Source organism: Sphaeramia orbicularis, chromosome 12 (genome assembly GCF_902148855.1).
Source record: "Sphaeramia orbicularis chromosome 12, fSphaOr1.1, whole genome shotgun sequence".
Classification (NCBI taxonomy): domain Eukaryota; kingdom Metazoa; phylum Chordata; class Actinopteri; order Kurtiformes; family Apogonidae; genus Sphaeramia; species Sphaeramia orbicularis.
In genome coordinates, this window is record NC_043968.1 from 74,321,347 (window position 1) to 74,338,033 (window position 16,687).

Genomic DNA, 16,687 nt, shown 5'->3' on the forward strand with positions numbered 1-16,687 from the left:
CTCACTAGAGGTCTCTACCCTGTCAGCACCTTTAAATAAACTGTTTTTTAAATAGCATAGTCACATAAACTCTGAGTACTATTTTATGCTGCAGTTTCTATATTTAGCTCACTGCTTTGTCAATACTACATTATAGCCTTATCTCACAATACCCAAATGCAAGCAGTTTTTTATCTGCAGAGCTGCTGGTGGCGGGCTCAGGTTTCAGGTCTGGGAACAAGCTGTATGTTTAGGTTGTAACCCAACAATGAGGGCTCTGGTGTGCTTAGTGTGATGGTAGATTGGACATAGGATTAGTAAGGGTGGGGAGCACAAACTGCTGTGTGTGTCGTCGTAAAAAGTGATGCGTTCAAACTATGAAAAGACTATTGTTGTATTCAAATGCTGAAAGCTGCCACTTGGAACAGTCTTTTGGCATGTTCCCTGATGTTCATCTATTCACCATTTAATTCACTGTGCATTCTTAATGAATCTGTTTAAAACATATATTAATTCTCAGTCAACATAATGTTGTTTTAGGAACCTTAAACACAGTATACTGTTAGTATTGTAGCAGATCCTTTTAATATTTATTTGGAAATACATTTGCTAGACTTCGTAACACTTGACTGCAGGCAGTAGATTAGTACCTGTGAATCTGAATGTGTTGTAACAAAATGAAATCTGTGAAAAGCTCAAGATCTCATTATAATAATAAAAAAATAATCTTTCTTCCTCTGTTTCATTGTCTCTGCAGCGATCCTTACGTGAAACTTTCCATCTACGTTGCCGATGAAAACCGAGAGCTTGCCTTAGTCCAGACAAAAACCATTAAAAAGGTGAGTGTTCAACTAAAAACAGTTGCTTTTTGCCACCGTATTAAACACATCACTTTCCTCGTCTTTTAGTCTTACCATAATGAAGTCTAGTGTGTCAGCTGTTTGTCAGATTGTCCTCGTGTGCCTGATAATCTCCTCCCACACCGTCACCACACATTCACACCATGGTCACTTAAAGGAAGCTTTGTCGAATCCTTTTAAAGTCACAGGTTTGAGATCACCTTCCTCTCCTTAATCCCACCTCGCTCCCATCACCACCTTTACTTTAAACTGAATCACATCCTTTGTAAATGAAAGAAAACACTGGCAGTTACTAGAGGGCAGTGACTCCTAGTTGATTCATAAAGGACTCTTTGAGTCTAGAAGGGTCTTTTCTTCCGGTGGCCTATTTTTGGGGATGATATCTATTCACAGTAGGGGGAGCTATTACATGCTATTAGTGTAACCTGTATTCAGGGACTATTTAAGGACTGTGTTTTTCACTGAATATCTGTGTTCCACAGTTTTCTCTTCTTTTATAAGTTTGGGGCACAGCTGATGTCAAAAACTAAATTCGTGTGAAATCACTGTGGAGAGCAGCAGTCTCACTAAAGAGCCTTTTATCCCAGATTTAATACTTGCAGTGAGTTCTCAGTGGGCCTTAATGCAAGTGTTTTTCAACATTTTTGGATGACTTTGTTTATGTATTATCTGTCTAGCTTTTCCACGTTTTTGTATACAGATGTGGTAATAATAATGGTCTAAAATTATGTGAAATTCTAGGCTTTTTTTTCAAAATGTGGTCTCTAACCCTTTCATGCATAGTGGTCACTACAATGCACAGCTATTCTACAGCTGTTCTCTTGTATATTCATGGATTTTGTTGTTTTACTTGCGTATCAACCAACAGTGGACGCTTATGCAACACCCCATACATTACAATTCATACCATTACTGTTCCTGTTCTTGCTAAACCTGATCTGCAGTAACATATTTGAGTGTAAATCAATTGTTAATTGTTAATAGACTGTAATTAAAATTTCTTTTAAAACAAAAGTTGTTTTTTTGTTGCATATTATCTGAGTGAGTAATAACTAGTTCTAGTATGTTAAAATGTGAGGAAACATCAGATTCACAACATTAATAATGATTGTAATGCCATATATGTCATACTGTGTGGAAATATGGGGCAATGTGTATAAAACTAATATAGACCTGATAATTACACTCCAAATAAAAGCTATAGAGTCATAAACAAAGTTGGTTATCTCCAATCAAGTAATCCACTTTTTGTAGAATCTGGTTTACTAAAATTTTTTGATATTGTATATTTAAAAACAATGGAATTTATGTTTTGCGTTAAAAGTGAAAACCTTCCTTTTGTATTCAGAAAATTTTTAAGTTAAGAGAAGGACATTATAATTTAAGAGGGATGTTTGTGTTTGAAAATGTAAAGTAAGAACAAACGTTAAATATCACAGTGTTTCAGTTATTGGTGTCAAGCTATGGAACGAATTGAAGGATGAAGTGAAATTGTGTAGCTCACTGTCGAGTTTCAAAAAGACTTTAATTTGTCAAATTATGAAGGGCTATGAAAGTAATATGATTACAAAATGACTTATAACACTGAATGTAGTATAATTTGTGTTTAAGTATTTATCTGCTGCAACTTCAGGTGTGGACTTGGACTAAGGATGGGAATAGGAAAAGCAGAAATAAGCCTCCGGCTTCAGCTTCTTCCTTTTTCAGTTATAAATGTGTTAATTTTATGTTTGTTTTTAATATGTATGTGTTTTGTTTTGTTGTTTTTTTTAAATATGTATGTGTTTTGTATTTTGTATTTAACTGAAATAAACATTCATTCATTCATTCATTGTTTTTCATAGTTTTCACACAGTATGTCAGTAAATACATATTTCTTTGCTTCAAAAATTAAATGCATGGTGTCCAGCAAAGGGGACATTTTTGTAACTCAATGAAAAATAGATTCATAAAAAAATTTCAATCACATTGTTTATTTCATGCCTAAAGAGGAATAAAAACATTTGGGAAAAAAAAATCTTGATTTAGGTAATCATAATAATTCATGCATGAAAGGGTTAAAGAAGACTTTACATTATGCACTACATGTATATAAAAATTATATATTTGTATAAAAAGGCCAGAACTCAGATACCTGGGTGGGAGAAAACCGCTCAGCTAAATAAAGAGAAACAGAATTATACCCTGTTACATCATGTTAACAACCACTGCTATTGTTTGATTTTTATTACTTTAAGACATCAGGTTTATCTTATCAATAGTGTATTTGTTTCAGTATAACAGGAAAATTTTAAGTATGTGTGTTTTCTATTTTGATACTATAAGCGTAACATGCATATTACATCACACCTCATGACCCTGCTGGAACCCGAGGGAAGTCCTGTTCATTACCAACATGTGAAATCCTCTTGGCTTCAAGCATTAAAATAAACAGCCTTGTAGCAGATTGAATACACAGGTACTGTGTTACATGTTTCCTTACCTCCAAAGAATATAACTGTATGTGAGGGCATCTCTACAGCACCACACTGATTTATTTATAGTGGTTTGTGCACATTTTATTGACATTTTGAAAGATATGGATTTAGCAGTTTTGTTGTTTCCAGCATTTTCTGATGAATTATTCAGACACAAGACCTGTAACAACAACTCACGACATGAGAATTTTGCGTGGCCACTGCTGTCATGTGACTTGAACGTCATCCAGTGTAACGTCGCATGACAACATTAATTATTGAAAATCACTAAGAAAGTCCGTTAAGGAAGGAGCATGACAAGAGATAAAACTTAGTTGTTTTCCTGTTTGCAACAATTAAACAGAAAATGATGGAAACTCTAATAACTGCAAAATCCCTGTCTTTTGGATGTCAATAAATGTGCACAAACACTATAAATAAATTCACGCGGTGCTGTAGAGATGCCCTCGCATACAGTTAAATTCTTTGGAGGTAAGGAAACATGTTTGTCAGAGTAAACTCAATAAAACAGCATCAGTACTTTGTGTATTTTTTCAGTGAAATCAAATGCAAAAAACTACACGAGTACTGAGTATTCTATCAGAATTTAAATACATGCAGCTCTCAGGATTTCGGTCTTCCCCCTCCTTTCAAGGCAGACCTGCCTGATTAGTACATTTTTCATTTAACACCCTGTATTAAGAAGGTTCGCTATCTGCCAGCTAACCTGCTGCTGAGTCATGCAGGCAGACATATGCTGCCAGTGGCCATGCTTGCCTTATAGGATATAAATAGCTGACAAGGCACGGCGATGTGGGGCGAAAAAAAGAAGCATCACTGCTCTGCTCTTCTGTGGGCTCTGTGTGTGTGTAAGTGGGGGCATCTTTGATGGCATCTTTGTTGTTGAAACTAAGAGTTTGGCTCGTGGCAAGATGACATGAACAAAAGATATAAGAAATAAATACAAGAAAAGCACCAGTCTGAGACTTTATCAGTAACTAAATGTTCCTCCGAGCTTTTTTCATCCTGGATATATTAATGTTTGGTGTTTCATTCTGTGGGACCAACAGAATCACAATATTTAAGCATTATTTGATTGTAATTTGCCTTTTTGCTCAGGGCAGGAGGTTCATTTGTAACTCTGATCCCTCCATAGTATTTAACCGAGACGCTATTTTATTGCTGCTGTAAAACGTCGCCAAGTGTTTATTAATCCGATCGACCTTGTGAATAAAGGCTTCAATTGACATTCTAGTGTTTAAGTCATTTCAATCACCAGAGGAATTTAATGAGAAGTGTCACATAGCTTCCAGACTAATAAAATATCAGATGTGTGAGACAGAAGGGGAGTGTGCGCATCCACGTCGTGAGTGGATCGGCGTAGAAAAAGTTGGTCGAAAATCCTCATGGCTGTTGATCCAGGGACTAATGCCGATCACTGGGATGTGTTGTACTGTAACTCCAAACTTGCCCCTAACAACCTAAGAGGATCATTGACGCACAAGTCTCAGCCTAATTTTCTCACTCAGGCCCTCTGCTTTCACTCACTAGTTGGATGGGTTTTCATACATCTGTTCAGTTTCCTGTGTAAACAAACCATGGCGCTTATTTTACTTTAACCCTTTAACCCCTGACGTGTCTGTGGTGAGCATTCTGAATGTGTGATTTATTTTAAATATTCATAGAAATTCAACCATTTGCTCAATGGGAAAAATTTCAAACGCTCTGATAGAAAAGACTTTTTTCTTTCCATGGACATCCGAGCATGCTCTGTGCACCCCCTGCCTCCTTTGTAGTGGGGGGTAAAAACACAGAGCAGTAAGTGAGACCAACTCAAAAAAAAAAGACGCTTTTTTGTTTTTTTTTTAACACCGTTTTCCTTGTCGTTTTTTTGTTGTTACTGTTTGCAGTGTCGTTATGATTTTCCTTTATTATTATTTATTTTTACTGTGTTTTGACTGAGTTTTGGGAGTTCAACCCAGATGTTGGACGGATTTAGAAAAATAGAGTCCAAAACTAAAACTACTGGGCCCAAATTCAAATCTTTGTTGTTCAGTGTGTTCCAGTTCACAGTTCTTGTTCAGCATCCTAAATCTCTAATTCTGAATGTTTTATTTAGTCCAAATCTGTCAAAATTCACTCCTCTCTTTGTCTTTTTCTGTTATTCCCCCTGTTTTGGACCCTAAACACACAGTAAATCAAAACCACTGAAGAAAAGGAACACAAGCACATTCTCACAGCAGCTTTAATGAACCTGAAACAGACGACAATTCAACTGCAGCACTGTTACCTGGAATAATCCTCAGGGGTTAAAGGGTTCATATGTAGCCAGCTAAATCTCAGCATTAACATGTTTATTCTTTTCTGTTTCAGACCCTAAATCCCAAATGGAATGAGGAATTCTTCTTCAGAGTGAGTTCACTTCAGAAACACTTCAATGCATCAGATCTCTTTTCCTCTTGTCGTCCTTCACACTATGATGCTCTATTATTGCACTTGTTTACTCCAGAATGGTAGAGTAGTGGTGTTAGAGTTGTTAATCTCAGGTTGCAGTTGAACTAAGAGCCAAGTTCAACCTTCTCCACCTCCACTGTAATCAAACAGACCATATTAGACTTTACAAGCTTAGCCACATGCGTATGATTACTGCCCACTGGTTATTTATAAAAGAATTATAGTTCAGTCCCAAGTGATAGCAATTAGAAGACTCACGATCTTCTAGCCACAGTCGATGTTAATTATTGTGATAGTCATCCGCTAAGGTTACCTAGTAGGTGTTTGCATGCATCTTCTTTGGCTTTGGATGCCACATAACCGCTGACTGACTCCTTTTACTTCTCCCCTGTTATTTTGATTCCAACCCAGGTGTGTCCGCAGAATCACAGGCTACTCTTTGAGGTGTTTGATGAAAACAGATTGGTAAGAATCAGTCTTCATAAACTTAACTCCATATTGCACATTGTTTTTCCTTCTAGTTTGTCATTGTTTTTCTCTAGCAACAGGTTTCTTCAATTCCATTTGCAAAACACTTTGTCATCCAACAGGATTTTCATGGTTTTGATTTCAAGTCACTCAAAGTCCTGAAATTAAGAGAAAATTGTCAGAAATTTTTGGAAAATAATGGAATTTAATTTTGTCTAAGGGAGCAGACCTGTTAGATTTTAGAGGACGACAGGGAAGAGCTTTTTAACTGTTAAAAAAAAGCGATGGTTTGTTTCAATCAAACATCCTGTTTTTATATTTTCATCTGGCTGGCATGGGATTAGCTATCTGTATCTGTTTACATTTGGTTTACTACTTTTTTTTTTTTTTTTACATTTGCTTATGTAAGGCCTACAGTCTGTTGTGCCAAGCTGGTAATAATAACTTAAAAACACTGTATAATTTAATCACTAAAATGTACTTATAAGTGTGTTTGAGCAATTACATCACATATTGTGGTTTTAAGTTCTAATTCTATTTAAGTTCTGCATATCCTTTAAAGAATCTGAAATCAAATAATCTGAATTTTAGGCCTTAAAATTACTTCCATTAGATTTTGTCTGTTCTTAATATGTATTAGAATATGATTTTAATGTTATTCCTTTCACTTCAGAGTCTTAATAAGTGGTCTTGAAAAATGTAATGAAAATTATCCGAGCGATAGTACAGAATCTGCAACCTAAAAGCATGAACCAATAAGTATCAATGCAAACTGTGCAATGTTAAACCTGCGTATGACTTCCATCACCAATGTGTCATCAAAACTGTAAAGCCCGAGTCATAGCCTAAGTATCACGAATCTATAAGTCTTTCCTTGATCACGCACCTGAATCTCTTCCCTCACGTTGAACAATTTCAAAGTGTATTCCACCATAAACACTATACGTGTTTACAAACAGAGCCGGTAGGTCACTTGGACACTTTCAGAAATTAGTGTCGACGTGTTGTTTAGGAAGCGGAGCTCCACCTACCCGCTTTTGCTTGGTCGACATGTTTGTTGGTGCTGCTACTGCGGCTATGTGGAGCTCCACTTGCCAAAATGCACATCGCAACATATTTCCGAAAACGCACGAGTTACCTACCGGCTCTGTTTGTAAACAAATGGATTGTTTATGGTGGAGTACACTTCAAAATAGTTCACCGAGAGGGAAGAGATTCAGGTCCATAATCACAGAAAGACTTAGAGGTTTGTGATACTTAGGCTGTGACTCGGGTTTTACAGAATTGATGAAAAATTGTGACGAAAGTCATACGCAGCTTTAATGTTTAAAGTCTGGAAAAAAAAACAATTTAAGAAGCATATTGTATTTTTTTTATGACTCATTCTGCTTCTTTGTGATGATACTGTTTTTTGAAGTTGTACTTTTATAGTTCAGAATTAATCATACCACTAAAAATGATAGCACCAAATATAATTACATGACAGTAAAACTGATGTGGTTGTGTAACCATGTTGCACTCAGTGATTCTCTCGGAATTGTTTTTTTTTTTTTATTTCACCACAGGGATCAGCATCAGCCTGGAATTAATTGCACTGACCTGCTTTTGTTTGCAACATTTCTGTTATGTCACATTTATCAAAGTAGAAGATTTCTTGACTTGTCAAATTAAAATGTTGTTGAATATCAGTTTCCATGACAGCTAAACTGAATAAGTGTGTAGTGTCAAGTGTTGGAGCAATTTAAAGTAGGACAGTGAGTCTTAATAGACAACTTGCTACTGTTCACAGACAGTCCGGGTATAAGACTCCTTCACCTTAGTTAACCTTCCTTTTGCAGCAGCAGCAGCTATGGGGTGAAGTGGTTACTGACATAATGAAGGCATTATTTTGTGGAAGAAGAGAGAGAATGTGCATGAAGAGCCTTTGAGGCTGCAGTCATATTTGTTTTGTATGGTTTCTCAGTAACTCTGGGTCTGGATCTTGAGCTTAATGTTTGACAAAACAAACAGCAGATGCGTTCATACACTGTTCTGGTGGTCTTGTCTGTGTAAGCCACATTCTTCCTGGGGCTCAGGTTCAGGGCTACTGCTTCTTCACTGAAGCAACGTGGGAGGTAAAGTTTTCATTGTGTCCTTTTTGATGAATATTACAGTCTCTAGTCTTCTGTAAGGTGAGGTGCTGATTATTTTTGTACATATTCTGCCTAAAATGAGTGCATGTATTTTGCAGCATGTGGAGGAAGAGGGCATTTCTAATGTTTCCGTAGTGCTTTAGGTGCTTTATGTAGCAGCAGGGAAGAGGATGACCCAAGAACACACAGCAAAGCAGTCGGAGCACTGCTCCTCTCCTTATAAGTCTGAGGAGGTTCTTTTCACCTTAGGAGCATGCCAAGACTCTCCCCCACCACCGGCCTGTACTTCTTTAAAGGGTGTGCTTGTCCTGCTGCACTCATGATTTATAGTTTATTTGTCTGAGGAGATAGTTTAAAACTAGACTTAACTTTGTGCTATAGCAGCTTTGGCAGATTTCACTTTATATAGATGCATACGTGAAATGATGCCTCTAAATAATTATTTATTGCAGTGTGCAATGTTTGTTTGTTGTTAATTTAGGTTTTTTATTGCTTATTATTACTATTATTATTATTATCTATTACTGTCATTATTATTATAATTATTTATTATTACTATTTTTATTATTTATTATGACCAGTACTTCTAATGTGCAATTGCCTATTCTTACCACTGTTTTCCTAGTTACCATTATTATTTATCTTCTTTTCATTTTTAGCTTCCAATTCTTCTTACATGTGTACATTTGGTGTTGTGCTCCCACTGGATCTGTACTTTCCTGGAGGGCTCTGCCCAAGGGATCAGTAAAGTCCTATATAATCGAATTTCTAATCTAGTAGACTAAATGTCAATGAATTTAAGTGTCCACAGATTCTACTGTACTCCACATAAGACAATGTAATGTATAGTGTAGAATGTAGAGATAAAGGTTTGAATAGGCCTCCAGTACAGTGTAGTACTGCGTTTTAAGCAGGCTTGTTATGTCATTTGGCAAGCTGGGCATGCTGCCATTGGACCACACATTGGCATTTTGTTTCTTTTATACAGAACATTCTCCATAACATTTCACACACATTTATTGACTGTGCATAAGACTGCAGGCAGTGTGTCATCACTGAACATATCTGCCTGCCAAGCCACAATTTCTTCCAGCATTACAGTCTTCTCATTTTGGCTGTTTCTGTGCCTCCAGTCAATATCACAGTTTGTCTGTTTGATGCCCTCTTGCCACAATGCAGATCTCAGTTTTTAGTTTTTGTCCTTCTCTCCTTTGTTCTCCTCGTGGTACACCATCAATAGCTCAGCTGTCAGATTCTTGCAGCTTGCTTTTGAGATGGAGAAGGAGACGCACTGAGGACTAAACCGTTGCTCAAAGCAGCCATAGAACAGGAACAAGGCAGCCACTTTGTGGATCTCTGAGGCATCCAAAGGCCAAATTATCATAGGGACTTTCTGAATTCCTTGTATGAAGGCAGACTGCTCCCTTAGCATTTCTGCCTTCATTTGTCATAGGCTACTTGAATTATGTTTAATAATTAATGGCTTTGTTGTTTAGCTGTACACATTCCCTCATTAATGTCTTATATTCACTGCACATACTATACTTTAAAATGCTGTGAGGTATATTTTTTCCACAGTAATGTGTAATGTAGTCTAGGATCACAGCTGAGATGTATCTTGAGCAGTTTTTGGTGGCCTATAAAACCAGCAGACAGTTAAGTGTTTGGCTGTGTAGGGGAGAGAGAGAGGGTATGTCTACTCCATTTGAAGAAGCCTTTTTTTCCTCAGAGAGGACTGCGCTGTTTGCCTTCTCAAATCTGCAATCTGACAGATTCTGCTCCTCACCCTGCCTCGGGGGTTTTTTGGTTCATTTTTAGCAACAGCTTCCTTATGTTTCTTTTGTCTGTTTCCAAGCTACAAGAAGTAACAGCCCAATTTGTCACATAAATTGTCTGTAAATTATGTATTTCTTGTGGAGCTACTGAAGTCACAGAGGTAATGTGATAGAAGGAGGGATGGGCAGAGGGATGGGAAATGTTCAGGCACCAGTTGGCACTTGAGGGCAGCATGGCTTTGTAACTGGAGGTGGTGGGGCCATTGGTTGTCACATGACTGAAACCCACTGTCACCTCGGAAACCAGGAGCGCCTACCGCTCTTATCCAATCATGTCAGGAATGCTGGCCCTTACTCGGCTCAGGCTATTTCTGCTGTCTGTCTCCAGTGCTTAGTATTGCTAAGAGTCTGCCACCCCTCCTCACCCCTTTTTCTCTTTAGCCTTCACTCTGCCACTCCTCTGAGTGTGTAGTGTAAAGTTCTCAGCTCTCTTGCAGTGGATGTTTAGTTTTTGTGGTGTGACTTTTCTTCAGTACAGTTTACTGTGGAAAGGAAAGTTGTGGAAGAGACTCGGAGGGGTTGTGGGAGGGGAGTAGAGGGAGAGTAGATGAAAAAAGGGGATCAGTCATCTAACCAGTCAAAGAATAGAAGTGGGCGACTCTAGGAGACGGAGGGAGGAGAGGAGGAGAAGAGGGAACCAAACCGGCAGAAGTCAGAAAGTAAGTGAGACTGAACAGAGCTGTGCGAAGTGAGGTGAAAATGGCACAACGTCTACGTTTGTACTTTGGCTCTGGCCGCAGTAACACAGCCCCGGAGATACTGGACGGAGAGTCTGACGAACAGCAAACACATCGTGATCTGACCATGACACCCCACATGCAGTCGCCTCCAGGACCGTGGCCTTTTCAGCAGGAGCCAACTTCACAGCACTTCCCACCCAGAGCGTTTGGGCAGCGCTCGGAGCCTTCACTTAAGCGCAGCTCATCCATGTTCATACCCCAGCTTGCTGCCTACCCTGAGCCACGGCTCACTAAGAGCTCCTCCATGCACATCTCCCTACAGCGCTCCAATGGATCAAATAATGAAGATTCCAGTAATCGTGTCGATGATGTCCCACCACCTTGTTATACTCCTCCAAGCCCTGCGCCTCCATATTCAGAAGTACGAGCAGATGTTCCTCAGCAGCCGCCTCCTCCATATTGCAGCTCAGATTCTTTAAACTCAGCAGCTTTCCTTACAGAGCCAAACTTACCAAAACGTAGGGTTTTCAGTATTGGTTCTAATGGTCATACTGTCTATAGTAGAGGTCAGCCTGGCATCAGTGTCGGTGGGATTTGTATCCAGAGGAAGTCTCCTGATGGCTGTGACATCCAACATTTCCGAATCCTCCCTTATGGAGATACTGGCTGGTCTGTTAAGCAGCAGAGCTTAGATCTGTCCTCTGGCGTTAATGGTGGAACACAGAGACTAGTGTTTCAGCTCCAGCAAAATCAGAACCAGGATCAGAGCCAGGGCAGGCAACAGTCTGCTTCATCCCAGGAAGAATGTACCAATGTTGGCTTTGCAAGTTCAAGGGGGTGTCGTATGGTGCGCTACCCCAGAATTAAGCTTGAGAGAAGCTCATCTCACCAGAGACTTTATCAACACAACGAAAATGACCCAGATGATGAAACTACAGAGGAACACCAAACGGACATGGGTACACAAAGAACGAACACAAGAAGCAGATCTAATGGTTGTACTTTCAAATTCAGTAGGGATACTCCCAGAAGACAGCCTCATTTTAAGATATATTTTACCCCTGGTGGAGGTGGAGATCAAGATAAGATTCCTGGAAATGATGCAACAGAGAGTAGTCCTGAGGTAAAGATTACTGTTGACAAAACTTCTGAATTGTTACTGTGTCTCTAAAACATTTCCTGAAAGAATTCTTGTTTCCTCCAAAATTATGGATTTGCGATTTTGTCAAGACACAAGTAATTTGAGAAGTTACTGCTATTTCACTCACTTCCAGATTCCAGTTCAGATGAGGAGAGATTTGTGTGGCGCAGGAAGAAGGTGGTAACAGTGGAAAGTACAGACACTGTAGCTGAGCTAAATCATACACGCTGGCTTTGTTTTACTTCACAACCACAGGCATTTGAGATTTTAACACACCATCAGCCAGTTCAGTGAGGAAAAGAAAACAGGAAATGGCTTATGGATGAATGGATAATTTCTCCCCCTGCACTTGTTGCCTTCTGTTTCACAGAAATGTGACACTAAAGTTTGGTAATACCCTTAACTGAAGCTAGTGCTCTTGGAGAGTTGGCTGTTTCTATCTTTAGTCTGTTTCGAGTGTGGTTGTTGATTTTGAGAGTGGCCAGGCGGCATGTCTTCTTTGGCTCCAGGCTGGTATGGATCTGAATCCCCGCAGCTGCTCCAAAAGTGATTAAGAACTAAAATGTCATTAGGTCCTATATGACCATCAAGAAGTTGAACAAACTATGACTATCAGCTTTTCCCAAATGTAATGTTACGATCTAGATCTCAAAACAAATCTTAAGGTTATGTTTTTGTCATCAGTGGGTCAGTGAAACACCCCAATCAAAGCTTTATTCCCAAATTAGGCATTTTTTGTCCTGTGTTCACTAAAAGTAATACTGATGCTCTTATATGCATGTATTTTCTTATTTTCATCCTGCTTTTTTTTTTTTTTTTTTTTTTTGTCTTCAGGGTGTTTTTGGTGTCAGCATTCAGCCATGAGTTTATATCTAAAGACAATAGCAACATTGCATGTCATGCATGTGAATAATAATATGAAAATGAATGGATTCTCTTTCATTCTGCTCACCTCATTAACTTTACCTTACAGTTCTGTGTAAGAGACAAAATCCTGGGCAAAGCATGCAGAAAGCACACACAAAGTGCACCTCTTGACTCTTACTCGTCTCCCAGATCTGTCAGTTGGGCAGACGGAGGAGATGGGAGGACGTGTGTACTTGTTGTATGTCCTTCTAGAATATTCCCTTTGAGGTTTGCAATGATGTGGGTGACTTTATTTGCTTTATAACATAATCACAATGAAATAATCAGAGAGTAAGGAGTGAAGTTCTATTTACAGACATAAATGAGAATTGCTACTTAGGTTACCTTGTATTTTCTTTATTTTTTGTGTGTGTGTTCTGACGGCCTGCGGGAAATTTCACTTCTGGCAATATGTCAGTGTGCCCTCACAGTTGCAGGAGTGAACAGCATTTCTGATTAGACTTATGCTTGCTTTTTCCAGAACAAAGGGAAGCTTTCCATGATGACATCTATGATATGCTCATCTTAAAGTTAAATGTTTGATAGTGTAATATTTATCAAAAATGTATCCTGTCAAATATACAGCATTGTCAGAGCCAAAGAGTCAGGTTATTGGCAGGTTAAGGTGGTCCGATGACTTTTGCTGTTGCTCTTTGACTCTAAAACCTGTACATTTTTTGCATTAAAATGGATTTGTATTATTTCAATATTAGTAAATGGATCAAAGCCACACAAAACAAATCTGCAATTTTTAAAATAATGAACACCTGAACATATACTTTTACCATCTTATTCCCAGAATTAATGGCCTGTTTGGGATAAAACAATATCTTTCCCCTTCAGATGTATAGGGAAATCTCATAGTTTTTCTGTTTTATCAGAAACCTTTAGGTGTTGCACCCAAGTCTTGTGGTTGAGAGAACCCCATATTAGCTTGAGACAAAGTGAGTGTCTTACAAAAAGTAGCTTATTTATATTATTGAAGGCACTTAGACCATACTTCTACGTATTTTCCACATATCCTATTTTACTTCTTTTTAAACAACTTATGTTGCAGTACCCCTGGGGCATCTTGGAAGGAAAGCCCCTCATAAAGCACAATGACAGGTCCTTTCCAACTGTCCTGGAGATGGAGGACCCCTGTTCAGAGTCAGGATACTACACCAGTGTCTGCGCCAGCTTGACTAGCACCACCAGACAGCTGTGCCATGCCATGTCATGCCGTGCCCTGCTTAGATCCCCTACTTGCCTCTCTGAATAAGCTATTACAGGCCAACAGTCTTGATATATTTACCTTAGATGAGACTGTGAATGGATTTGGGGGGTGGGTGGGTTTGTGGGAAGTTTGTAGTGTGTGAGAGATCCAGTTGGGTTATTGTTGTGAAAGGCTTTTCTCTGTCAGCTCCGATCTGTCAAGAGTTGCATGGCATTGTAATCTAGCAGTGTCAGCACTGAGACTGTTGAGTAGGTGAAACAACTCACACATCAGTGCCAGCCTGGACCTGATCCAAATCACTCTATATCACTCCCATATACCCGAACTAACATTCCAGGAAACTCCTAGTCTATTAACGAGAGTGCATTACAATTACAGTCAGCCAGTGCGTCACCTTATTCCCCCCACTCGCTTTTTGTCATTACGTTAAATTCATTTATGCTCTGATATCTTGCTGCACGATTCCTTCTTTGTTTGGTGTTGACCCTCCTCAATTATGGCCCCCTCCCTTTGGTGAGTGTAACCTGGCCCTGGGAGGCAGCTGCAGGCTCAACTGTGACCCTTTGATGACTCTGCAATTAAATCCCCCTGCATGCTCATACCCACAGCTTAAAATGCTTGTTATAGTTAATAACAGAAAAAAAACTGCCACGTCTCCCAACAGTGCATGTCTTATAGTCAGCCACTATCACAACCATCTGGTTCATCATTCATTAGTACTGAAGCAAATGCAATTTCCAGGTCATTCAGTATTAAATGCTTATAGTGAGTCATCAGTGCTGGGAGACCTGACTACTTAATTTATCATCAACATAAACTGTTATTCTAGACTTTATAAAAACTTTTACAACAGCAATAAGGTGGGAGTTTAGATTACATATCACAAGTTGCATAAAAGAGTGTAATACAATACTGATGATTTGGTTCAAGTTGCTTTTGTTGTCTCTGACTCACAGCTTAACTGAACACTTGTGTAATCACTAAATGAATGGTCCTGTTGGTTTGTAAAATGAAAGCCTCTTCTGCTTTAAAAACACAAAGTTGTGGATCAGTTGTTTAAACGCTGTTTGTGTGTTTCAGTGGGTGGATGTGTTTATCAGAGTAAACATGCTTTCACAGGTATCTGTTTACATGCCTGTGCATTAATAACTCAGCGTTTTTATGTGACTCATTTGTAACCTTTCAGTGTTGAATTCCAGCTCTATTCAGTGAAATGGAAGCCCAGCACGCTGTATACTGATGATATATACACTCCTTTGAGTGATCAGATTAAACCAGTGTAGTACATATCTTTTCCTTGGTCAGTGTACAGTAGTCAGCTGTATACTAGAAAGCAGTGGTTCCAACCTTTTTTGGCTTGTGACCCCATTTTAACATCACAAATTTCTGGCGACCCTAAACATTCAAAACAAGACAATGTTTTTGCTAAAATTAATTTGTTTCTGATCATGTAATAGTTTGCTATACAATGTTGTAAATAAACTTTTATTTTAGATGACATTTAGGCTATATAATGTATATTTTTATGGACGGAGGCAGAAAAGCCAGGTGTAGATTACTGCACAAAGGGAGAATTTGATTTTCCTTGGTCAGGATATGTACAGTCAGTCCAGCTTGGATTTACAAGGCTGACAATTAATACTGAACAAACAAGAACTGAAACTATGAATTATGAAAGAGCTGCAGCATCTGAAACCGACCACAAAGAACATTTGACAGATAAACAGAACCACAGTGCTTCAGTTCCAGCTTCAGTTTGTCTTTTATGTATTGTGATTGTCTCTCTCAAATCACCATATATTTTTTATTAGTAAGTTTAAAAAAAAAGATGTATCAATTACTGGAAATTTCAGGCGACCCCATTTGAATTCCAGGCGACCCTACCAGAGGTCCCGACCCCAAGGTTGAAAAACACTGCTATAAAGCCTTTAGAGCTTTTTTGTTACATTTCTTTTTTTTCTTTTTTTTTACCTCTCTGTATTCAAAAACCAACATGATTGAAGTGAGCCATTTTCACGTGTTTTAAAGTTTGTTTGTTTTTTTTGCTTATCCCAAATATTCGATAGTTGATGTCTCGTCTTAACCCACCGTTCCCTGTTAACGGTGTCTCCAGACCTACAGTGTTGTTAGTAATTGCCTGCTGTCTAAATGAGTTGTGTCCTACACACAGGCTGTATCCAAGAATGGGCTTTTCCATCTCGGACAGGTAATCATTGCCCCTAGTGGGGGCTGCTGCTGTGCAGCTCCATCATCTGTCAGTCCTCCCCTTTTCCTCTCACTCTGCATTAATTACAGCATACGGACGGATACATCTCCGAACGTCTTGGATTTGAAACAGACCTTCCCCATTTCTCAGACCTTCTCCTGTCCTGTCCTCTATCCTTCTGTCCCTCTGTTTGGCTGACGTGGCTTTTATCTGGTGGCAGTGGATGTTATTTTTCCTTGCTGGGTTTCACAGGTTCTTCTCCTAGATCAAAGGTCTATCCAAAAATAAACCCTTCACTCAGCCTTGGGTTTGGATACTTGTGGAAATCTGTGCTGATTGGTTGAGAACATAAAA

General features: G+C 38.9%; 1 protein-coding gene across 4 annotated transcripts in view; it reads left to right on the forward strand.

Moving 5' to 3' along the window:
* The first annotated feature begins 743 nt into the window (after positions 1-743).
* LOC115429720 (E3 ubiquitin-protein ligase NEDD4-like) overlaps positions 744-16,687 on the forward strand; it is a 66,688-nt gene continuing 50,744 nt past the window's right edge. The window contains exons 1-4 of one of the 4 annotated variants that reach the window (XM_030149411.1): positions 744-818; positions 5,669-5,707; positions 6,161-6,214; positions 16,298-16,333. Coding sequence is in view for 2 of the 4 variants with exons in the window: in XM_030149409.1 (XP_030005269.1) it covers positions 10,884-11,987 (1,104 nt within the window). In the remaining 2 variants the exon portion in view is untranslated. Of the gene's footprint in view, positions 819-5,668; positions 5,708-6,160; positions 6,215-10,797; positions 11,988-16,297; positions 16,334-16,687 lie in introns of those variants that run through there. The other 3 variants (XM_030149413.1, XM_030149409.1, XM_030149410.1) reach the window with 3 other exon arrangements.